Here is a 24,492-nt window from a genome sequence, read left to right as displayed (position 1 = left end):
AGCATTTGTCGCGTCTACAATCTATTGGTATACATGCTATAATTTGGCCCTCTCACTCAAAGATTAATTCATTGAGACGTATCTCGTTTTATGATATAGAAGAAAGGCCTGCTTTTGGCAAGGACACTCCCATTGGAAATGAGACACTACGATAATTAACAATTTTTCTCTCAATCAGCAAATTAAAATGTCTTTACATTGGGTTTTACACAAAAAACGATTTTTGAGCGCTATGCAGCAAATGTATCTCTTACAACCTCATCTGGATGTCGAAGCCCATATTTATTACCAAAAGTATCCAAAAGATTTCCAGAAAAAATAAAATTAAACATTATGAAAAGCTTGAGCAATCGATGATTCTTGCTATGGATACAATGGGTATAACGAAACGTAGCTGCCGTCCGTCAAACTGACATTAATGACAATGACTTTGAGAAATTGACATGACATGACATTGTCATTGATATTTTGAAGATCGTAATTTTGGAAAGGGTGTTTTCTTTTCACGATTTTTGAGTAAATAAAACATTTCTTGCAAATTAGATATGCTTATATGTGAGCAACATATATCTCTAGCTTGTTTTAGTGGAAACTGAGGTGCTAAACGTGACAAAGAGCTCACAGTTGCTACTTTTGTATGATCCTAGTGTTTGTATGAATATTTATAAATGACAATGAAAATAAACGAAAAGAATTTGTGCGCTTTCGCGTCGTCTGCGACGCCGGTGGACCGCGACGGATGGCTGGACATGCGAGGCGAAGTCGGGAAAAGTTACCAGAAGCGATGGTTCGTGTTGAAAGGCAATCTTCTATTCTACTTCGACAAGAAAGGGGACAAGGAACCTGTCGGCGTGATCATTCTGGAAGGGTGTACCATAGGTAGGAATATACTTTATGTGTTGTACTCAATATTAGCTATAAAATTAATCATATTGAATATTCATCGACTTGCATCTAAGTGACTTTTCCTGATTCTAAATGAGTGTAAATAACACAGTGATATTGATATTATTTATATCTCTATAGTGAGTACTTGACTTTCGTTTCAAGGAAAAACTATTTTAAACACCCACATGTGTAGTTAGGTATGTCTATGATTAATTTATAATTATATAAATCCTTATCTATAATTTTATACTTATCACAGTGCCCTTGTGCCTCTATATGTAATGCTAAGTGGTATGTAAATATAGAAATACTGATTATTAGTTTATTTATATTACTAGCTGTGCCCGCGACTTCGTCCGCGTGGAATAGTTATTTTAGGCATTATATTTATTTTTGCAAACAACTTTCTCAGCTTCATAAATTATGTATAGCTGTTACCCACGGTTAATTTGTGCATTAAAAATTCGTGATAGCACTGGATTATGATTATAAGGAACAATCCACACTCGTTTCCACTGTTTTCCGGAAACCTGCGCCTATAGGTTGGGTAACCGCCACCCAGGTTTGTGTTTCAGAAATAAAATTCCTAGGGTACTTTTTAGATGGGCTCGCTACATACGCGTTATAGCAGTAGTAAGTCCCCTCTTTAAAGAGTGGCTTGAGAGGCGACACGGCGTCCTCACCTACCGCCTGACGCATGTGCTTACCGGACACGGAAGTTTCGGTTGGTACCTGTTTCGAATTCGGCGGGAGGAAACACCCAGATACACCCACACACCCAGATCCAATAAGGTTGATGCCCGATCCGGTGCTGCAGACAACGTAAAAGATTACCGGGGCCCCGGCTCAAATCAGAAGGGGGTGATTTTTACCAACGGATGATTTTCCCCCCTCAAAAAAATAAATAAAGAGTACTTTCTAGAACAAATGTTTTCTTTCATACATGGTGACGCAAGGTTATGAAATCCTTAAGGACCATATTTTTATACCCTATCATATTTTTATGACAATAAATTGAAGAATTGGATTTTTTTGTTTGTCAAATGTTTCAGCCGATATTATTGCACTATACGTAGAATCTGGTTGTACTTTGTTAGACAGCCACAATAAAGTGTAAACCGCTTTTTTGCCATTCTACGCTGTAAACAAACGCTTTCAATGGTCAATGATCAATAAATGTTTTACTTCGTTAGTAAGACTATAATTTTTTTGAGTATAGTTACACCAGGCTCCGCGTCGTTCGCAAACAATGCCTCTCCTCCTGGCAGCGTCGTGTTTCGCACATCATGCGGCGCGGGTGAATTTTATATCGGAGTTATTTTAAAATTATAATATCTTCTAAGATGTTTATTGAAGTTTAGTGATGTCAAAGACAATTTTGTTCACAATTAAATACTCTTAATGAATAACACATTTATTTCGATAAAGATTAATATTTTTTCGTTAATACAACTCTTAACAAATAATGCATTAATTTCGACCCAGTTTGATTACCATAAAAACGATTCTAGTAAGTTAATACTAAAAGATAGACATATACTGTCGCGGACTTTTTTTTAGATCATTTTAAGAGGAATCATTCTTTCATACATATAATTTTCGTATCTTGAACCATTTTCGCAGCGCACGCAACGGAAGCCCTCAAGAATTAATAATTTCCCCCGTTTTGTCCACATATTCCTTTATTTCTTCGCTCCTAATAGTTATAGGGTGATGTTTTATAGCCTATAGCCGTCCTCGATAAATGGACTACCCAACACAAAAAGAATGATTCAAATCGGACCAGTAGTTCCGGAGATTAGCGCATTCAAACAAACAAACAAACAAACAAACAAACTCTTCAGCTTTATAATATTAGTATAGATTATGTATGTAAATTATTACTGCAGTACCTTTTACTTGATGGTGGTTACCATGGTAACAAGGACCAAACAAATTAAATCTACTGTAGCCTGACTAGCGATTAGTGTTATTATTCCAATATATTAGAAAAACATTTGATTCTGTAGGTATTTGTTTTTAAGATATAACAAAGTAACTATCTTTAATCCTATTTTGTTGTACTGTTTGAATCTAATATAATTGTATCTATAAATCATGTAGTGATGTAAAACAAAATTCATCATAATTTGATTATAGTGATAATAATATGGATAATCTTATAAAGGTGTATATCATAAAACAACAGATCTAGAATAGTTAGATTTAACATGTGGACCTTTACATTTCAGTAAATTTCAGTAAAAGACATAATAATTGTTCCTATTTTTACAGAGTTAACGGAAGAAGAAGCATACAGTTTCAAGATATCATTCCAGTGTGAGGGTGGGCGCACTTACTACTTGTGCACCAACTCGCAGGCCTCCATGGAGGCTTGGATGAAAGCCCTCGCCTGCGCCAGTTACGACTATATGAAGCTCATGGTATCTGATCTGCAGAGGCAGTTGGATGAGGCACAAGGTAATATAATAAGTTTTCTATTGATTATTCTTTATGTTCCTTTTAAACTATGATTTCTATGAAATCATAATCTCCATGGTATTCATAGCATGGCGATTAATTATTAACAATATCTCTTCTGTAGTGGAAACTCATAGTTCAGTAGTTTTCTCCAAGGTGATGACAATGATGAAGAGAAGGCCTAAAGTCTAGCAGTGGACTCTTACAGGCTGTTGTTAATAGTGATTCTCTATAATAGAAGATAATAGTAACTTTGATAGTGATTCTCTATAATAGAAGAATATACTAAAACTTTGTTTGTGTCTGATAGGTTCCTACTGTGCTTATTTTTAAATCTTTTATCTATTGAAAGTTAAATTATTGGCTAGTTTTATTTTGATAAATTCCTATAAAACCAGGATCTGTGGAGTTAAACCTAGATTTGTCTCTTAAGTAACTCTTATCAATTGTAACTTTCAGCGGAAGCAGCAGCTGAAGCAGCACTGGTAACAATAACGCCTCCAGAAGAGGAACCCAAAGTACCTCCGAGAGGGCAGAGGTACAACCCTTTCAACAGAGTCCCGGATGGAGAGAGTAAAGCTGTACAGGGCAGTAGACATCGTAAGTATTTTATTATCTACTAGTTTATTCAGTGTTTAATGAATAGTGCACTCATTCGTTTTAATTTGAGATCCTTTCCCGTTAATAATGTCTACCAATCTTCAGGCGAAGACGCGATTTAAATCGTAACTGATTTAAAACAGTTCTTAACAATAATAAAATCTTATTTTCCAGACAAAGAGAACCTAAGACCGGACATGCCTCGCAAAAGGGTCCCGTTCCGTGACATCCACACAGCCTACGGACGTAAAATACTAGCAGACAGAAGCGAATGGCGGGCCAAACTGAGCAAACAGAAAGAGGATACCTCGAAACCTTTAATACAGTTTTAATAAGGTACAATTTCGTTTAGCAATTTTATAAAGACGAGCAATATGATTAAAGAGGTTCTCTGCCTATCACTTAGTGAGATAGAGGCGTAATGTTATACTATTGTTGTTCCAAAAGCTTTGGTTATTATAGAAGTACTTACGCTTATTTAGTTTTACTTTTAAATTAGCAATGTCTGCTTTTAAGTTGCTTTGTATTTGAAAATAGTGTCTGATGTGAGGAATGTGAATTTGCAATTTTATTTAAAACAAGAGATATGAAATAGAAACGTTCCTGACCAACCCATTTAGTGTAAAATGAAGTACAGTAATATTAATCTCACTGCTATTCAAAATTCAAATCTATATCATTATGATTTATGTTGATTTTTCTTTCTATCTGTGACCATCTTAATATATCACCAATGATAACACTTCCAAAAGAGAATTTAAAAAATAATACAATGAAACCACAGTAGTCTCCTATAAAAATGTGATTATTATCGTAATTAAAAATAAAATGTAATGTTAGTACACCTCTCTTCCTACCGTATCGATAGAGGAAAGACAGGCGTGATGTTAATTATTATAATAGATGCATAGTCAGTATTACCATGAACAAATATTTTGTAGTTTTGTCACTTAGTCCTAATATAATGTATAGAGGATACTGAGGAGTTCTTCCATTAAAATAAACTTCATTTGACTTTTTTATTTTACTGAAGTTCTTTGGGCGAAGCGTCGTGTGTAATTTGTAATTGGATTACTGAAATCTGAAGCCTATAATGACATTGATATTCAATCTATACAAGTGCTTCGGTCAAGGTTATATTTTCTGGTAATTCTAACCTTGAGCTATTTTATTTTTATTTATACAGTATATAGGGTGACTGGTAATTATTTAAGGATAGGTATTTACTTTCCCAAAGAAACTGTTTTTGTAAGTACTCATTAATTTTATTTTTATCACAGTAACAAAAAAACTAAATTACGCGCGCGTGATTTCAGCAATGCCGGCGCCTCGCTGCTAACAGCTTTACTCTTTGGAAAAGTTGTTTGTAATCATGAGTAGAATTACGTGTTTAAATATCCTTCACTAATTACCAGTCACCCTATATACTGTGTGCATATCTTCACCTTATCATGAAATTAAATGCTTGATGTTATGTTAAAAAATAAATACAGAATTGTATAAAAATTGTAAGTATTATTAAATAATTCAATTCTCTGATCTTTTCTGCTACTTTCACATACTTCTGCCAATTAATATTCGACTAAAATCAACGATTTGTGACGGACCATTAATAGAATATAAAAAAAGAAAATATTTTTGTATGTAAACTATGTAACACTATATAAGTCCGTGTTAAGAGCCCTGCCCGATTCTAGAGTCGGACATAGTTTTTATAATAAATAAGTATTATTGCATTCACTATTGAAAATTGCCCAGCAGATGTTTAAGAACAAGTTATTATAAATTTTATTTATTTTTAAAGCAAGTTTAGAAATGTATCTAAGTAGCTTGTATACTGATTTGTAAGTAAATTAATTAAAATTGTCGGTAAAGACAGTGAACTAAAGGATAATTATTCTTTTCGACCTTTGCGCCATGCACAACGAAATCTTGCCAAGTGTGCTCCATTCATTTGCTTTCCCATGATTCACGGTAATGACATGGCGGTCAAACACGTAAACTAATAGGCAAAGACTTTTGTTGACCTGCCCTACATGTTTACTGATGTTAAATAAACTCGTCACCTACACAAGCTGCCTGTAATAAATGTTGATTATTCATTTAATTAGGTTAATTCATTATGTTTGTAGTATTATGCGCGATATATCACAATATAGGCTATGATTTATGTCTATTGTAAATAGCTTCGTATGTTTAGAACTTATGTTTCAGTTTGTAATGATTATGACAAATGAAATAAAGCTTTATTTTAATATAGTAGAGTTTATTTTTAATATCCCTGTCCATCTACTATCTAATTATAGTCGGCACAATCTGAATAGTCACCTCTGACGTGTGTCAGTCTTTGTACGGCTATATCTTGCTTTGAACCTCCTGGAACTTCAACGTAAAAAAAAAAAATATTATTTCGTTACTCATACACTTTCATAAATAATATCATGTATAAGCATCAGGTACATTTTTTTAAACGTTGCCCTACACTAGGATTTTATCTTGTGTTATGGGTGCGTTTACAAACATACCAGTTCACGTACATATGACACCAAGACCCGACACAAGAATTTTTAGATTATACAAAGACATGCGCGGGGATCGAACTCGCTACATGTTACTTGGCAGCCAGTTGCCCAGCCACCGCGCCAACCGTGCAATCAAACGTATTGATAGAACTAGTCATTTGGGGCAATGATTAATATGACACTACAGTGGTCGGATCCAAGATGTAGTAACTATACAAGTTTGAAGATTCATAATTTTCATACATTCATTGCTTTCTAAAGGTGCTAGGAAAAGCAAAAACAAGATCGATATCGTTGGAATTAAATATCTATTAATACGTTGTTCTTTTTTTGTGAAACATCTTCAAATCACTCCTCCCGTCATAAAAGAATTGTGAGGAAATGTCACAGGGTTACTGACTGAAAACCACCTCGTTCCAATTTCTGCTCCGGACTGCGGCACCTATATGACGATCTACCCTCATCCTCGGACAACTGCAGTCTCCTAATTATCATTCAATGTAAAGATTTATCTTTTTTATTTAATGAGCCGGTACCGTGAAACGGGGTGAATAGAAACAAAGCAGGGGTGAATAGGAACAACATTTTGTTGTGTTTTCACGTAATTTAGAACTGTTTACACCATTTTAATATTTTTTATTAATTCATTATTAAAACCAAAAATGCTCTATTAAAACCAAAAACATGAAAACAAACTAATAATTCTAATAAAAAAAAAAATCTATTCACCCCCTGAGTTTCTATTCACCCCATTTTACCGTAAACGAGCAGAGTGATCATCTGATGGTAAACAATCGCTGCCGCTTACGGACACTTGAAACATCAGAGGCGTTACAAGTGCGTTGCCAGCCTTTTGAGGGTTAGGAATTTAAGGGTTGTTGGGGATTGGGAATGGGCGGAATTGGGCCTCTGGTAACCGCACTCACTCAACGAAACACAACGCAACCGTTGTTTCAAGTCGGGTTTCGGTGAGGCCGTCGTATTACTCCGGTCGAGTCGGGCCAAATCGTGCCGAAGCATGGCTCTCCCACTTTATCTTCCGGATCTTATACCGGTAAACATATTATGTCCCTCATACCGTGCAAAATTAAAACCCATAGGTATAGTTATCAACGCCCTATTTTCCGTTTGCCTAAAAGACGTGAGCAATAATAATAGTGAATAGAAGTCTTCTACGAAGTGTTGGATTCGCTGCAATGCAGGTACTCGTGAAGTATACAACTCCGGCCATCTCCCATACTTCTTCTACAGCGATATCTCCGGCAAGTTCTACTAACTTTAGTGTCATATTAACTATTGCTCCAATTGAATAGTTCTGTCGATACGTACCACTTTTTCGTTGGCCGCACTTTCAGAAACGGCCCAAAAGTGTATGGAGCCGTAATGATTACCTTTATCTTTGTATTATAGAAATGCATTTTATTAGACGAATTATTCAAGGAATAATATACTAAGAGAACCTTCAAACCTTCAGGTTGGTTACCAACCACAGTGATGTTACGTGTCAGTTTTCAGATCTATCGTAATTTATATTCTTAAAAATCGGTAAATTTTATAAATGATTGATATTTGATATTGTGTATAATGGTGTGGAAAACCTTTTTGTCCTAATGTTATTGATTCGTCAATACTCTACGCAGTTTCACGCTATTTCGGAGGTTCTTGAGATATTATTATATATTCTAATTCAGTGATTTTTTTTTATTGGGACAAGCCCGCGGCAACCTCCCATAAGTAAGGCAGGATCTACAGTAGATACAACCATGAAAACACCGGAACACTGAAGTCCGGCGCGTCTCAGAGACATGACTGTCTTGGATCCCGCAACGAAATAAATCAGAAGAACTGTCAGAGTTGACTTCATAGGGTGATACCATACCAATCGAGCGGTCGTTGATCGATTGTTGAATGAATTAGTCGACGTCAATCGATAGTTTCTACCACACTAATTGATCGATAGCCTATAAATAACATCGATCGACGGTAGAATGGATTGGTCGATTTCCGGCCGTAATATTTATAATCAATCTACGTCGACCGATGCCATTGCCCGGCAATCGATCGATTGGTTAGTCGACCGGTATCCGTCGATCAATTAAACCAATCGATTAATGTCAACCGATGTCGGTCGATGACATCGATGGACTATCGATCGAAAGGTGTGGTAACACCCTTAGATTGTGCGGACTAGACCTAAACTATATAAAAGGAGGTTTGAATGAAACAACAATATTTGTATTATGTAAGTTTACTGTTCATTTTATAATATGTTATTATAAACACAACGTCAACTAGAGCAGCCGGCGGCCTAGACATGTGAACACTCATTCGTAACAGGTAGACACAACATATATGAACATAGTGCGCCCCCGACTGCATATAAAAAGCTCAACTAACATAAGTTAATTTATTATAGCCGTGAATAATTACGTTTATATTGTTGTCTACACATCTTGTATACTTACAATGCATACTATAGTTTTGGTATATCATTTTTTAACCCACTAAATAACATTGAGCAATTTATTCCATAAATTATGTATACAATTTCGTGACATGTTATATAATAGGTACATACAACTATCCGCTAGTTAGTGTTTAACTATACACAACAATGTGAAGGTGCTGGAAGACGGTTCAATGCCCAGAGTCGAGAAGAATGGTAACAGTTGCACACGTAATACAGGTCGAGCTCAAAGTCAAAATTAACACAAATTATATATTTTATTCTCATAAACATGTTAATATTAAGATATAAAGTTTATAAATATGCCTCTATACTAACCGCTCAATGGCATTTACTTTCTGACATTACAATTTCGCGCGCAAATCTTAATCAATGACAGCTGTCACTTACACCAAAACATTTTTCTTAAAATGCACAGATAATAAATGCCACGAATCGATTAAAAACTTTAGTAATAAATTCTAGACACACAAATAAGTCCACGCTTTCAAAACACGGTTACAATGCATAAAGTTGCGCTGGAGACGCAACTACTTGGCGCAGAGTTTAGAGAGACTGCAGAGGTGTAGGACGAGCGAACTAGCTCAGTACAAATATAAAATAAAAGTAATAAATAGAGCAATAAATAATACAATTAGGTATCTGAAGAAACGTTTGTAATGTTATGTACCGATAACTGCGTCCCCAGTGCTTGCTAAACACATTAAATACAAAGAAATATTTGGTAACAACGACTTAAAGATTAACATATAGAAAACAAACAATGAGGATACATTCGTTAGTATTTACATTAAGTATATAATTTACACAAGTCACATCACTAACCGATCTATTAAATCTACACTTAGAAAATTAGTACATTATATACCGTTCACATAGATTATATACAATTTTGTGGTGGGTGGGAGTAAATGTCTGGCCACTGTACATATGGTAGAAAGTCTATTTGGTCTTAATATTATTAAATAATAATTAAACATTAGTATATTGATAACATATGTTTTCATGCGTCATTTATTTTCATAATTTGATACTTGATTATATTTTTGGATATACGTTTCAAACTGACTATGCTAGTATTAATGACGATTAAATATTATTTCATTTTATGAAGTATTATATCCGTAAGTGGTTACATGTGGGTGTTGTAGGGGTTAGAAGCGAGTGGCCAGGTGCATGCGTGGTGGGTGCGTCTGTAGGACGTGTCTGTCGCGTGTCTGTCGCGTGGCGGTTACAGCTCGAAGCGCTTCTTGCGCTCGGCGACCATGCCCGCGAGCGGAGATATCGCTGGTCGTCCACTCACGGCGCTACGTTTTGATGCTTTTAGTTCTGTAAAAGAAATAAAATAAATTGTTAACTGAAATGTTACATTGAAACTTCGTTAAGTACCTATTTCTAAGGAGTTTATTATCTAGTCTTCAGAAGACCCGGGGTCTCTTTATGATAGTGGCCACCGGGGTGGTTTTAGCGAGGTAATTCCACATTCCTTAGTTTTTCTCCCCAAGATGCAGATGATAAGGGGCATATTATTTAAAATTCTCATATAAATACTCTGATTAATTACCTGAACGGGCGACAGTTGCAGGTTTCGCGTGCTTTCCGTCTTTGCGTACTGTATCTTGGCCGGGCGCGCCGGCCGGGCCGCCTCCAGTAGTGGGCTGCCTCGGGACGACTTCGTCTATAAAATAACGTTAAAATCAATATTGTAATCATATACAAAATTATCAAAGAATGCTTTAAAACAAAATAAACACTGTTGCAAAGGAAACTTTGTGTTAATCAGGCCTAAAAAGCGGTTTAACCGCCGTTCTCAGAGTCATTTAATGGTTACTTAACCCAATCCTTAGCAATTGTTTTCGGAACAAACATTTTACTAAGGAATAGTTTAAGTAATCATTAAAGTCTCTAAGTACGGTCGTAAGAGAAGTTTAAATTCGAAAATTAATAGGCTGCGGAAGCTTGGTTTTCGGGGAGGTTCTTATTACGCGTGAATAAACGAAAATATATTAGTAATCTTAGTCTTAATATCTAAAATGGACGAGATGGGTAGTCGAGTTGCCATCTATAGCACAAATAAACCAAAAACCACAAAGCGAGATACGAGAAATAGTCGATTATTAAGGAAGTAAACACACAAAAATAACATTTTACTTCATTACAAAGTATCTACAACATGTTTATTATAAAATTCTTACCACCATACTCAGGGTCATTTAATGGTTACCTAACTCAGTCCTTAGCAATGGTTTTCAATACAAAATCGTTACTAAGGTATAGTTTAAGTAATCATCTCTGAATACGGCGGTTAGTAACTTTATCACATGATTAAACTTAAACTCATTAAATAATATTACAATCACTTAAATTATAAAAAAGATACAATATATCTCATAACAGGGTCCAACACAACACATGCTTTATAAAAAAATCTCAGATGATCCAACCACTCCCCTAATAGTCGACTTGTCCCAACCACCCCCCAGCGTAGCATGTAGCGAAGTGACTGAGTACCTTTGTCAGCGGCAGGTTTCTGCCGGGCGGTCGCCAGGTGGCGCCACTCCTCCCTCAACGCCGGCGCCCTCCCATGCTGTTAGTGCACCCCATACATGTACCGTTATGCCAGATTGCAATACTATGAATACATCTACACTTCGACCATTTATTGCGAGACTTATTCATTAGAAGCCATTTTTACAAAGCATCAGTTCAAGCTACTCCAGCTCTGTTGATAGATTATCAGCTTTATGTAATTAGAAATAGAGTTGAGAATCTATTAAATATCTTGCAGAGATTGGAGGAGGTTGATTTGCGTCCGTATCTAATGATTTCGTGCAGTGCAATGTTTGGTATAATTATTTGCGACTTGTTTTAAAAGATCATGCTACTAAAGTGAAGCCATTTTTCATGCATTACCTTGAGGTTATTGTAAAGCTAATTATTGTCTCCAATTTCCTGTTCGAAGTTTTATAGAATAGTTCTATTCTACTACTTTAGAGACCGCGGTAACTGAGTGTTTGATACAAATGTAAATGTATGTTAACTGTAAAAGTATTGAATTCGAACTAAAACGCTCAATTACTGCGATCGAAGAGTGAATTTATATTTAAAAGAATATTATGACTTCAAGAAAGTATACTGAATACACGAAATTCAACCTTATTCAAGTATACACAAGTTTAAAATACCAATATCCACAAAATACTAGCTATACCTACAAAACTACCATGTGACATGTCAAAGTAAAATGTACTATAAGACTTACAAACTAAAGTTCATTTTCAAGCGTGAATAGCGTTTTAGAGTAGTGCATGGGCATGCAAGCGTGTGGCCATAAATTATAGAATGAAGAGAAGCTCTAGTATAGTCTATATGCGTGCATATTGCACATCAAAATACACCAATAATAATTTCAATTCATTTTCCTTAGCCAGACGACTAAATAAAGGCTTACGGGGTTTGGGAGAAAGTCGTTGCCATAATCCAGTTTGGGGGAAGGGGATTGCCATAATTCCCTGGTTTGGGGGAAGGGGGTTGCCATAATTCCCTGGTTTGAGGAGAGGGGTATCATAATTAGGGGAAGGAATTATCTTTAGCTTTTGATAGAGGGGTTTTTATAATCCCCACGTCTGGCACGGGGGTTAGGTTTTGAAAAATATAATTAGAAATTCTGGTGTAGTTTGTAGTGCGTCTGTATAGTGTTGTTTATGTGTTTAAAAAAGTAATATTGTGTGTTATCAACGTACCGGTCCAGTTTCCTCTATGAGCTGTGAGAGAGCGGACGCCTCTGTGTTCTTCATCTCATTCGCTTCAGATATTAGATGCGCGCGGAGTTGCTTGTTTCTGGAATAGAAATAACATATACCTAAGTTAGTAAAAAAATAAACAAAATATAATTCATTATTATTTCACATGTGTAAATATCTATCACCGCATCCAAATATTTCAATTTGGTTTTGATTACTTTTAGACTTTATTAGAAACCAATAAGGTTGAAATTCTCTTATTGACTTGCTGATCTGCATTTATTTCATCTCAAATTCCTAATATATAAATTTTCAAAAAATATTCTTTGCTGCCATTCCCAGCCTACATACCTGGCATCCAACTGCATGATATGGTTATGCGCCTGCGCAAGCTGCGCGGTGGCAGTGGCGAGCCTCTCCTCTAGCGCGGCGGACTCCACGCACTTCACGGAGTACTTCTCAGAGAGGGAGAGGATCTCCCGCTTTATCTCCTCCATCTCCTGCCTGGAAATATTACTAAAAGACTTTACTACTTGCTGAACGGAGTGGGGATTATGGATATACGGGGTAAATATACATACACAGGTATCTGTTGCATATTTGAACCCAAGCTAGCTTCTTCGCTGTGGTTGTCATTCTCATTTCTGACACAATAAAAGAAGATTCGCTTTATTTATTTGTATTTTATAAAGAAATAAATAAAACATTTTACGACACGTGCCAAGTGGGGGGTAAACAGTCTTTGTGGTACGTGCAATGGGTGCAAAAGGGGGTAAAAAGTAGGCTGAAATTAAGTATGCACTAGGAAAAGTAGTGGGGAGTAGAACACCCTAACTATAACAAATTACAAAACTAGATCTAACAGTAAAATTGTTAAGGTCTATTTTCGTCTGCATCGACTAACAAAACCCAAGTAACTTACTGGTGTCGAGAGCTGAGCTGAGTGAGGTCTCCATTGTGTCCTCTGCTGAGGAACTCCGCCTTGAACTTGTCGACCTCCCTCCTAACTTCACTCTCGTGCGCCTTCCGCATCGCGTCCAGTGCGGCTAACGTCGCGCGGGTCTCTTCTGCTAACGCTTGCTCTTTGTCTAGCCTGGAAGGGGGGAATTAGGGGATTTAGTATTTTTTTTATATTTTCAAAAATATGTTTGAGGTGTGAGAACATAGTTGGTCTTGGTAAATTGTTTCGAATGTCATTACATACTTTTCCTTCTGTGTCAGAAGAACGGATTTTCATGAGATTTTCAACAATAGCTAGTGTGATTATAGGGGGATTTAAATATCATTAATGAATGTTTGAATTTCAATGGTTAAGTTACAAGTTAAAAGCTAAGTTATATTGGGACTCTTAAGAAATGGGATTTATTCGTTACGATTAGTTTATTACTTCGAATAAGACGTGTTACCTGAGTTGTTCCCGCTCGGCGCGGTGCTTGTCCTCCATCTCCCGGACGATCCGTCGGTGCGAGGACTCCATGGCCAGCAGCCCCTTCTCGCACAGCGCGCGCAGCTGCTCGATCTCCTGCTGGTAGCGCGCGCGCAGCCCGTCGCCGTGCGTGTCCGCCGCCACCGCGCTCTGTCCACCACACACTCGGTTACTATTGTACTCACACCGACCTATGTATATTGTACATCCTGCTATACTACAGGAGTCGATAGTTACCTGGTACGCAGCTCGCAAGTTCTCCAGCTGTGCGGAGTACTCGGAGTCCAGCGCGGCCAGGCGGCGCTGCAGCGTGCGGGCCCGCTCGCGGAGGGCGGCGCGCTCGCGCTCGTGCTGCGCCTGCAGCTGCGCACGCGCACGTCGCGCCGCCGCCAGCGCGTGCGCCTGCTGGGCTAGGGCACACTCGCCACGCGTGCGTTCCTCGTGAAGCCTGTGGGGGTTGATACAGGTTAGACAATCTATATTAACCATACTAAAGGAAGGCTTATTGTACGAGTGTGTATGCTTGATACTGACCTGTCCAGCGCGTCCTGCAGCTGCTTGCAGTGCTGGCAGGGCACCAGCGCTTGCAGAGCTTCGACACGCCGGCGCAGCGCGTCGATGCGATCGAGCACGCTGGCGCCAGTGGGCGTGGCCCCCCGCTCGGCGGGCGGGGCCGGCTCCTCCCCCCGCGCGCCCAGCTGGCGCTGGACCTCGGCCACGGCCGCCTCCACCCGCTCGAGGCTCTCGCCGATCTTCATCGAGTCTTCACTGTTACCCGAACAGTCACTGGAGAAGAGCGCTCGGCACTCGGTCGAGAATCGTTGGAACAGGTAGACGAACTCCGCCTCCTGCGCGGGGTCGGCCTCCAGCGAGGAGATGGTGTCCTCTGCAGAGCGACGCGGGCCGGCCGCCTCCCGCGGGCTGGAGGCGCGGTACGTGCCGTCCAGCACCGCCACCCGCGCGTCCACCAGCGCGCGCTGCGCCAGCGCTTCCGCCAGCTGCTGCAGCAGGGCGCGGCTGTCCAGGCCGGGCGAGCCCTCGCGCGGCCTCCGCTCCGCGGCCAGGCAGCTGCGGTAGCGAGCGGCGATGTCCTTGACGGCAGCGTCCATCTCACAGCGCAGATGGTCGTGCGCGGCCTGCCACCACAGCTCGAGGTCGGCGCGGTCCTGCGCCGTGAGCGTGAGGCGGGCGCGGCGCGCCTGGTCCAGCCTCTGGTCGCAGGAGGCGGCGGCCCGGGCCAGCGCCCGCGTGACCTCGGCCTGCACGAGCTCGGCCCCCAGCGCGTCCCGCGCAGCCGCCCAGGCCTCCCGCACGCGCGCTGCCTCCAGGTTGGCTCGCTGTCTCTCAGTGTCCCCGTCAGCAGGAGCGGAGTAGCTGAGAGTCTCACAAGCCAGTGCAGAGCATAGTTCAGCAAGTTTCTCGCTCTTATACCTGTCGACTGCTTCAGCTACTTCGCGCTGTGATGCCTTTAGTGCCTCGAGGTCAGCTCCGTGGATGATGAGCTCGGAACGACGTCTCTCGTGCGCCTCTCTGGAACCGTTAACGATGTCGATCTTCCGCGTGAGTATCATGGCGAGGTAATCCAGCGAGCTCCTAGTGCCAGCACTGCTCCTACTGCTCTCGCCATTGATCTTACGTTTGAGGTTATCTATTAGTTGACTAGTTTCGATAATTTCAGACTTTATCAATCGCGCGAAGAATCTGCTGCCGTTCGAGGACTCCAACGCCTCCTGTATCCTGCCGACGAGGACTGCCTCGTACGCCAGTTTCTCTGCCAGGATCTCGAGGCTCTTCCTCTGTGTGAGTTCACCTGCCTCATACAGCGCTGCTTTCCTCTTGGATATCTCCAACAGTTTGGTCCTCAGTTGTTCCTCCAGCTGTACGACCACCTGAGCTACGCTGTCGTTGACATCTTCCTGATTTTGGTTGTGGTCATAGTCGACTACGCACTTATCGAAGCACTCTTGTAGCCTCTTGCTAACGTCTGTAAGGCACTTTTCCATTGACTTGAGACTATATTTCTTTTCGAGACTTGGTGAGGGTGATCTGCGGGACTTGGCGGCTCGCATCGCACTCATTTGGCAGAGACACTCGTTCACCTTATTTCTAGAGTGTATCACTACGTTCTCTAGACTCTGTAGCCTCTCTAGCAGGTGCCTCTGTGACTGCGTGCCGATACTGGATGCTTCCGTGCTCTCGTTGAGTGATGGGCTCTCTACGGATCTGGTTGCTTGACTCAGAGACTCGCAAGAGTTTGTAAGATCCTTGCGGTTCTCCAAGGCGGAGGCTACTTTGGTTTCTAGCGAGCTCAACCTGACCAGCATCTTCATTGGCTCGGAGCTGGTCGCGCTGTCGAGAGATTTCCTCCTCAGTCGCGCGGCGAGTCGTTTCATTCGTTTTTCGTCTGATGGGTTTTCAGATTTGGAAGATTTTTCTTTGGCAGGTGACGCACTTTTGGAGGGAGAGTTTATCGTTGGGACAGGTTCGCCGGACTCCAGCATTGTGATTTTGTTTTCGAGCTCTGTTAACTTCTCTTCTACTTCTTTGCCTAGAGTGAAAGACTCTCTGCCTTTTAATGATAGACTTCGTCGTTTCTCTCTAGATTCAGACTTTTGGATTTTGTGTTTGAGTGTCCTCACTTGTTTATCTGAAGCCGTTAACTTCTGCGTGAGGTCAAGGATTCGGGCAGCCATGAGGTCGATCTCTGAGCGGCTGCACTGCTCTCTGAGCTTCATCTCATTCCTCAACTTCATATTGGTGACCTCGAGTTCATCATACATGTTATGCGAATCCCGTAATTCTTTCTTCATGGCTTTGATTTCTTGAATGGCCTTCACGAATCGATCTCTTAGTTCCCCGTACTCTTCTATTAGTTTGTCTTTTTCCATCGCTTCTAAGTTCAAATCTTGGTTTAAGTTCGTGAGGTCACTGAGAGATCCGATACTCTTTCTCTTTTCCTTGCTGGGTAATGTTGACTCAACAATTGTTCGACCTTCAAGATCCCTTATCCTTGAATACAAGCTATCGCTTTCCCTCACACTCTTAAGTAGCTTCTCATTCAGTTCGTTCACCTCTCGTTGTAGTTGCGCGATAGTCTCCTGCGCAGAAGCTAACTGTCTCGTTAATAACTCACAATGTTCTGTCGATTCTTTCAAGAAGTTCTGAGTTTCAGTCAACTTGTTCTCCCATAGACTCTTGTCTTGATTGTAAAGTTCTTTTATCGCGTCTAAGTTTTCAGCCTCTTTCGTTCTTACTGACAGTTCTTCTTCCTTCTTCTGCAGTGCTGTTACCAATTCCTCCATTTTCTTTTCTTGCATAGCAGCTTCGGTTTTAAGTTTTTGAAGTCTGGAGATCTCGGCTTCCGCTGCGCCGACATCACTGAGTGCAAGTTTGAGTTGTTTCCTCAAGTCGTCAATTTCGATCGATTGTTTGTCGATAGTCGATATGTAGCTACGTTTTCTAGCTTCGACGGGCTTTTCGTTCTCATCAACATCATCGACGTTGCGGTCTTTTTCTTTGGTTGAGTCGATTTCATCTCGGTCACCTTTAGGGGTGTCTGCGCGCGGTGGTGCTTGATGAGAACTTCTGATGCGGACCTTTTCTTTGACTTTGGATATCGGTGTCCTTGTAAGAAGTGGGGATGGAGGTGGCTGAGGTCCCATATCTCCCCAATCAGCGCTATCTCTTCTGCCACCTTCGGAAGCTGTTCTGTATTCTTCGTCGGATGAGAATGGTGCTGATCTACCTGTAATAGGTGTGACTGGCGTTACAGGTGATGTTGAAGATTCCGAAGCTTGGTCCACGGTATCTTCTCGCAGTATCAGTGATAGCGGTCCTGTGTCAGGTAGGCCGGCTGTTCTTCGCATGGCCGACACCCAGTTGGCTCGTATACCTGCTGTTACTGCAGAAAGGACTATATGCTTTCCATCCCAAGTCTGTGAGAGAAAATAACATTATAATTAATAAAACGGAAACTCTTGTGTTGAAAGGAAAAATTGTAATATTGATGAGGATACATACCTCAGTCTCAAAGGCATATCCGTTGGTTGAATTCGGCAGCTCCACGACCCTCGATATCCCACTCAAGTCTATTACTCCGTCCATTAGTCCTCTGTGTTCTGCGTGAGGATCTCGGAAGTACAGTAGGGCTGCTCCTCGGAGTACGAACCAGTGTCGCGACCAGCCTCCTGGACCTCGTCGTTGGAGCCACCCTGCTCTTGCATGCAGTAGTCTCTCTGCTGGCAGTTCTACCCTGCCACCTTCTCCGTTTTCAGTTGGTTCGACAGCGTCAGTAGGCTCGCTACCTTCGCTTGCTGAACTGGAGCTCGCTTCTTCTGGTGGGGCACCTCCGTCTGGTGAGCCACGAGCCTGGAATAGAGGTGGAACGTGGAATAACTATAAAATATAGAAGAAACTATCCACGGATTTAATTTAACGTTTATTTTCGTGACTACTTAGTTACCTGAATATCACCGATATTGGCCATCAACATAGAATTTAGAATGAATTTCCTTACCGGTAGTCGATCAGGTGGCGGCAGTCTTGTGGGTCTCTCCAGGGTGGGTGGTAGCGCTCGTCGTGACCGCGGCCTGGTGAGGGAGGCTGCGATGTCACGGAGCTGTTCGTCGTACTGCTGGTGCTGATGCTGCAGCAGTGGTGACCGGACTCCTACTGTAGCTGGAGATAGGGGGGAGATTAGAGATGGCGTATACTGTGACTGAATCACTGAAGATACTAATGTGGAAGATACAGTGGAGAAGAAAAGTGATATTTTACTAGGTTTGAGCATTTCTTTTGCAAGATGTGCTTTCAATAATTAGCACAAAAAGGTTGACAAACTGACTCTGTCATTTAGTCTACTGATACCAAGTTCCCTGGTGGTAGACTTACCATCATCAGTGACTGGTGGTGTGCTGGGTTCTGCCCAGGTATCCCTGCGCCGAGACCGTGCCTTCTCCTCCCCGTTAATCTTATCCCGAGTTGGAGGGGACGCTGATGATACCGGCTGGTCGGTGTATACTGAAACAATAGGGAAGGAAATTTTATTAATGTGTAGAGATTTTTAGAAGTTTTTGATTGGATATAAATTATGATAGAGATTTTCGGTTCTACCATTTTCATCTTTAGCTTGGAGTCTGAAAATGTACCTGGTAGGTACTTCGTTTTTGCTCTTAAGGTAAAATAAGCAGTAATAAAAGACTTCCATCTTTCATCATTCATCTAAAAAATTACATTTAAAAGCTATTTACAAAGAGTCTCAGCAATTTTGTGCGGCACGATATATGAACTGGTTGACCTACGCACATGAACCATAATTGAGTGCGCCCTAACGAGGTGATCGCATGCGCTTGCGCATCACCCAATAAAAATAAGACGTGTTTTAAAAATACTCGCGCCCTTTCAACACGATTTATTTACGAGGTAGGCAGAACTATAATCCGATGTATTAATAAATGAACTATTTGACATATGAAAATATTGATTCAATTTTCAATACTTAGTTGGTACATACAGGGTGTGTTTTGGTGATTATTTTGATAGATATGACTAAACAAATGCAATAAAAATAGTACGGTATATACAACGTGTAACAAAATACCCATATACATCAAGAAGCGCTGATGAATACAGGTTGAATAGACTCTCTACACGAAGTTTCAGCTTAAAATACGTTTAAAAAAATGTTTGTACCAAATACTTGATATCGCATGGTTCTTGATTTTAAATCATAAAAACGTGTCACAACACTACAGGGATCACTCGCTAACATTATGAAACATTTCTTCTATCAATCTGATCGCCTAGTACCTGTCTACCTAATTTTGAATCACGCGGCGGCGCGATTTGAAAAATTCATAACTTAGTACCATGAAAAAATTAGTTTAAAAAACCCTTCCCGTATCGTTTGTTATGTTATCTAGAAGCCGTGTACTTGATATGTATACCCCACACGTTGTATATATATATAGTCTTTTGTTCTGTAGGTAAATAAATATCCAAGAATCATTATTAGAAATACAATACCACCTTTGTCTCAAAGGAATAAAGTTTAAATTCGAGTAGGTGGATTCTGGAAAGAAATAGGCCAAGACAAATCAGACATATGATTAACTTCTGCTAAGTGGAAGTTTTAAAATGACGTCACATCAGTTCGTCCTAAATCTTTTTAAAAAGGCGATGACACACCGGGAATTTCAAAATGTTGATTCAAACCGCTCATGTTTTTACAAGTAACCAAAACATGTTCGCGTTGGGATAAAAAGCATGAAGTTTTTTCAGAAGTAAATTGCTCTTTCATTATAATGATTAAATTGTATAAGCGTTGATACGTCATGTCTATAATCATGGTTCAATTCCCTGAAGTTGTGGGTAGATGACTAAATGATTAGGCTATCAATCTAGGCTTTAGATTACTAAGAATAGGAAAACAGAAAGAGATATAAAATACGTTTTCTGATCTAGGTGTCGAACTAAGAATTGCTGACAAAGAGGATCAAATTGCAGTCAGCAAAAGAGCGTATTTATGAATAAAATAACACTTTACTATTATTTGCTCCCAGCAATTTAATAATAATGATAAAAGAACACAGGTAATAATATATTTTATAAACAGGATAAATTACAACACAAACGTATGCGCACGCGCCGACAAAAGCGCGCGTTCACGCCATCTTGTTTATTTTGCCAATTTGTAATATTAATTGTGAACTGAAGCAAGTGTAATGGCTCGCTTGTTTATATTATTTTATTTTTAAAGTTTAACAATATTGAACAATCAATATTATTTATTCTTCCAAGCATTTTATTACTTAACTTTTGCTCACACATAAAAACGTCATAGAAAACTATAAAACGGCGTTTATGTATAGGAAATAAATTAAATAATCTTCGGATAGCAGGCTATAAACATTGACAAACAATAATGGTTACAGGAATGAAATAAAATCATTTTTTATTGGAACGTTGCTTGGCTCACAAAATAGTGTAATACCATCTGCCACGTTCATCATGCAGGGAAGATTTACAATTGAAAAAAACTGCGAACTTTAATAAATATGAATGAAGCTGGTCGTAGACAAGACGGTGTAAATCATCGACACCCACTGCGCGCGCGCATCGCATTGTGCTGCCCGTGCGGCCGTGGGGCGACTGCGCCTGCGACTTTGGAATAAGAACTTTATAACTGTGGACTGTTTCTTGTAAATGTTTTGTATGAGGTAAAAACTGAGATATTGACCACACGGGAGTTGATTACATTTAGATTCAATCTCCATAATTTGGATTGGAAATTAGCAAACTTCTAGGATTGTAGCCACTATTTGTAAACAGTTTTATAGGACATACATAGATACATAAATCATGAAGTGGTAACTTGAATTGTTCGCCAAATTATATACCCAAAAGTTATAAACCGCAAATCCTTCAAATCAAGAGATCATACCATAAAGAATCATGAAAAAACCAAAGCTGAAAAGTGACACACATACATATTATGCCATCACTTCAGCAAACAACATACGTAATATTACATAATACAAAGTAATGTAATATTTATTACATAAATTGTATTAAAACCTGTATTTTAATGTCTCATCGCCGAGTGAAAGTTATCGACATATAATATTAATTAGTCGCATCGTCGGTATTAAACAATTAACACTTATATATCTTATGTCAGCTGTTAATTATATTTAATCGTAAGTCTGTGACTTGCATTTTTATGTGTCAAGTGATATTATATTATGTACTTTTATTCATGCTTTCTCATTGGTTGAGGTTAAGATGGTGGAAAAGTGACTGATTTGTGTAATAAATAGGTTTTTTAAGGGTCAGGGAGGCCCATGTAAAGTCCTAAGTGTTGTAAGCGTTTATAGACCATGGTAACTACTTACTATCACTGTCGAGGTGTGAAATAAAGATTTGGGACTGACTGACTGTGGGACAAAATGGACATTGAGAATTTTAAGTAATTACAAATAATAAGTTTGGCGGTTGAAAATCCTAACTACATTAGGTTCCCCAATTAGACGATTGAGATCCCTAATAGTACTCAAATTATTTCCATTATGGCACAATTGATGAAAAATAAGTGTTCTCTATGTACCCACGCTTTCAAAGAAAGACCAGGATTATCATTACCAATTTGCAAAATAGAGAACAACACTAATGATGTCTATATACCTGCATAGTACTCATTGGACCATTATTAAAGCCTGGCTAAAAGACTCCGCAAAAAGTATAGGAGCCAGAAAATCCATTAGCTGAGGTCGTTAACCTCTTAGCCATTTACTCATACATATGATACTGACAGGCAGCTTTCTCAGATGTATGGAATAACCGATGTTTTTTGTGAGATATGCTCATACCGCGATCTAGAGATAGCGTTATAGTATTTTAAATGATTTATTTTAATAATGAACTTGGTTTTTGTTACTAAGTAAGTAATGGTCACATGTTTGTAACTTTTATGTAATGTAAGTAAGAAAGGAGAGAAGACAGAGCTGTCCAAAATATGTCCTATTATGAAGACAAAATTCATCATAACAAAAACAGTAATTTTCAATATTAAAACAAACATAAAATTTTGGTATTTGTTATATAGGCTGCCTTGGTGTTAAATCAATCTATTCATTTTTCTCTGGAATAAAAAGTAACTAATGCACAATTCTAGATTACAGTCTTTCTGAGCTGATTTTTATCCAAATTTATACTGTTTGCCGGCAGAGGGTGCGATGGACGCGCAACACAAGCACTAACCACAAGACACGCTGTTCATAAGGAAGAGTCCCTCAGTGACTCGAAACTAGTAGACCTTTCTCAGTATATTTACGAGAGTAAACATTTATTTTTATGACTCAGGATAGTTATTATAAGTTTAGATACTTATGACATGTAAAGGTTAATTTAGCAAGTCTCTCGATAGTTATTATAAGTTAAGATACTATGTAAATGATATTATGTAAATAAAACCCACAAATATACATAGACGAGACAAGATGCCTACTCCACATAGATTGCTGCCTAAGGCTAGGTAAATACCTAGGTAACTATGTGTCTAGTAGGCATATAATTATAGCAGCGTAAGGAATCTGTTTGTACTAGATGAGCTTCTAATTGCATGCTTGCTAAGGACTATTTTTGCTTAACATTGAATTTAGATAAGGATGTGTAATGAAAACAATTTATATTCGATTTGTGTTTTTAAATAACCACAATTATTAAGGAAATAATAAATCGGTCGTAAAAGCAAGGACTGATTATCGAAAAGTCAGAATTCCCTTGTTCATAACATGAACGCAATTTTTCGATTTTCTTTTTCAAGAAACTTATATAATTCTCTAAAGTAACTTAAAATCGTACATAGCCACTAAACTGCAGTAAAATTCGTAGTTGTACGAAAACGTTTGGTTTAGCTGCGTGTGCGCAAGCAGCGGGACCTACATTCTGTCGCCACGCTCCGGCGCACATCGCAACGAAAGTGAAACAACCGCACTCTTCCTAAATACCTGTCTACAACAGAACACGCATTTTTCATCATTACAATATTTTAACTTTTTTATAGGGCTGACATTACAATTTCCTTTTATTTCTCCTTATTGTGTCCTAATAGAAGATAGACATTTGTGGCAAAAGATTTTGAATTCCACGTACTCACAGGAAACATTCGATTATCATAATATTAAACAAACACTAACTCCAATTTCAGGCTCCTTGCTAACTTACTATTTACTGAGAATTTGAAAAATTCAAATCTTACTAGTTTTTTACCCAACGCTTAGAAAGAGCTTATGTAGGGTTCAGAAGTTCACATAGGAGGTTTTCATAGACAAGCAACATAAATTTATGGCAATAACATTTAAACAATCAAAACGCACGTTTATGCAATTATGGGCTTTATTAAACATGTATACAGCAATTTGTTTAGAAACCTCTTATTTAGGAAACAACACGGTTCTTAATACGTAATATTTGGTTAAAATTGTTACTGAGTATCGCTAGAGGCTACCGTAGACATATTGCGTTGTAATAGTGCATCTAGTGGCAGAATGGCTTCCCATACAACCTTGTTGACCCCTTAAGTCATTTCAAATTGACATTTACTACCTTAGTTATGTAAGTAAGTATGTATTATGAAGTGTTCAAGTGCTTCTATTATCTCTAAGAGGTACTAATTATGTTTATTTCAAGATATTTGTTTAATTACCACACTCAGAGAGATTTAATGAATACTTAAAGTATTCCTTAGTAACGATTTTGTATAGAAAACAATTGCTAAGGACTGGGTTAAGTAGCCATTAAAAAACTCTGAGTATGGCGGTAAGTGCAGTGTCTAGTGTCTTTTGGATGTGTTTTAAAAACCAATTACACATAACTCGACCAGGAATA

General features: G+C 39.1%; 2 protein-coding genes across 6 annotated transcripts in view; one reads left to right on the top strand and one right to left on the bottom strand.

Annotated features, from left to right (window-relative positions):
• Positions 1-434: 434 nt before the first annotated feature.
• On the top strand, positions 435-6,207 carry LOC118267163 (sesquipedalian-1). Its single transcript, XM_035580982.2, has 4 exons — positions 435-879; positions 3,163-3,348; positions 3,808-3,948; positions 4,123-6,207. Exons 1-4 carry the CDS (start codon positions 669-671, stop codon positions 4,278-4,280), a joined length of 696 nt encoding a protein of 231 aa, XP_035436875.1. The 5' UTR covers positions 435-668; the 3' UTR covers positions 4,281-6,207.
• A 2,495-nt stretch (positions 6,208-8,702) lies between these two features.
• The window catches only part of LOC118266911 (protein outspread), a 266,463-nt gene continuing 250,673 nt past the window's right edge, over positions 8,703-24,492 (bottom strand). For 2 of the 5 annotated variants that reach the window (XM_035580548.2, XM_035580551.2), the window contains 13 exons: positions 18,997-19,125; positions 18,623-18,783; positions 18,127-18,474; positions 14,641-18,041; positions 14,344-14,554; positions 14,087-14,256; positions 13,603-13,773; positions 13,262-13,324; positions 13,032-13,184; positions 12,681-12,777; positions 11,449-11,524; positions 10,502-10,615; positions 8,703-10,266 (listed from right to left, as the gene is read on the bottom strand). In XM_035580548.2, the coding sequence (XP_035436441.2) occupies positions 10,169-10,266; positions 10,502-10,615; positions 11,449-11,524; positions 12,681-12,777; positions 13,032-13,184; positions 13,262-13,324; positions 13,603-13,773; positions 14,087-14,256; positions 14,344-14,554; positions 14,641-18,041; positions 18,127-18,474; positions 18,623-18,783; positions 18,997-19,125 (5,192 nt within the window). In that variant the 3' untranslated portion in view covers positions 8,703-10,168. Of the gene's footprint in view, positions 10,267-10,501; positions 10,616-11,448; positions 11,525-12,680; positions 12,778-13,031; positions 13,197-13,261; positions 13,325-13,602; positions 13,774-14,086; positions 14,257-14,343; positions 14,555-14,640; positions 18,042-18,126; positions 18,475-18,622; positions 18,784-18,996; positions 19,126-24,492 lie in introns of all 5 variants that reach the window. The other 3 variants (XM_035580549.2, XM_035580553.2, XM_035580550.2) reach the window with 3 other exon arrangements.

The sequence above is a fragment of the Spodoptera frugiperda genome, chromosome 23, assembly GCF_023101765.2.
Source record: "Spodoptera frugiperda isolate SF20-4 chromosome 23, AGI-APGP_CSIRO_Sfru_2.0, whole genome shotgun sequence".
NCBI lineage: Eukaryota > Metazoa > Arthropoda > Insecta > Lepidoptera > Noctuidae > Spodoptera > Spodoptera frugiperda.
This window is presented reverse-complemented; position numbering and strand designations above follow the sequence as displayed.

Bases quoted from the DNA above. Each gene is read 5' to 3' on its own strand.
- LOC118267163 (XM_035580982.2), top strand. From the start codon at position 669: ATGACAATGAAAATAAACGAAAAGAATTTGTGCGCTTTCGCGTCGTCT. The intron at 880-3,162 runs GTAGGAATATAC...CTATTTTTACAG, and splicing joins TCTGGAAGGGTGTACCATAG to AGTTAACGGAAGAAGAAGCA. The intron at 3,949-4,122 runs GTAAGTATTTTA...CTTATTTTCCAG, and splicing joins TGTACAGGGCAGTAGACATC to ACAAAGAGAACCTAAGACCG.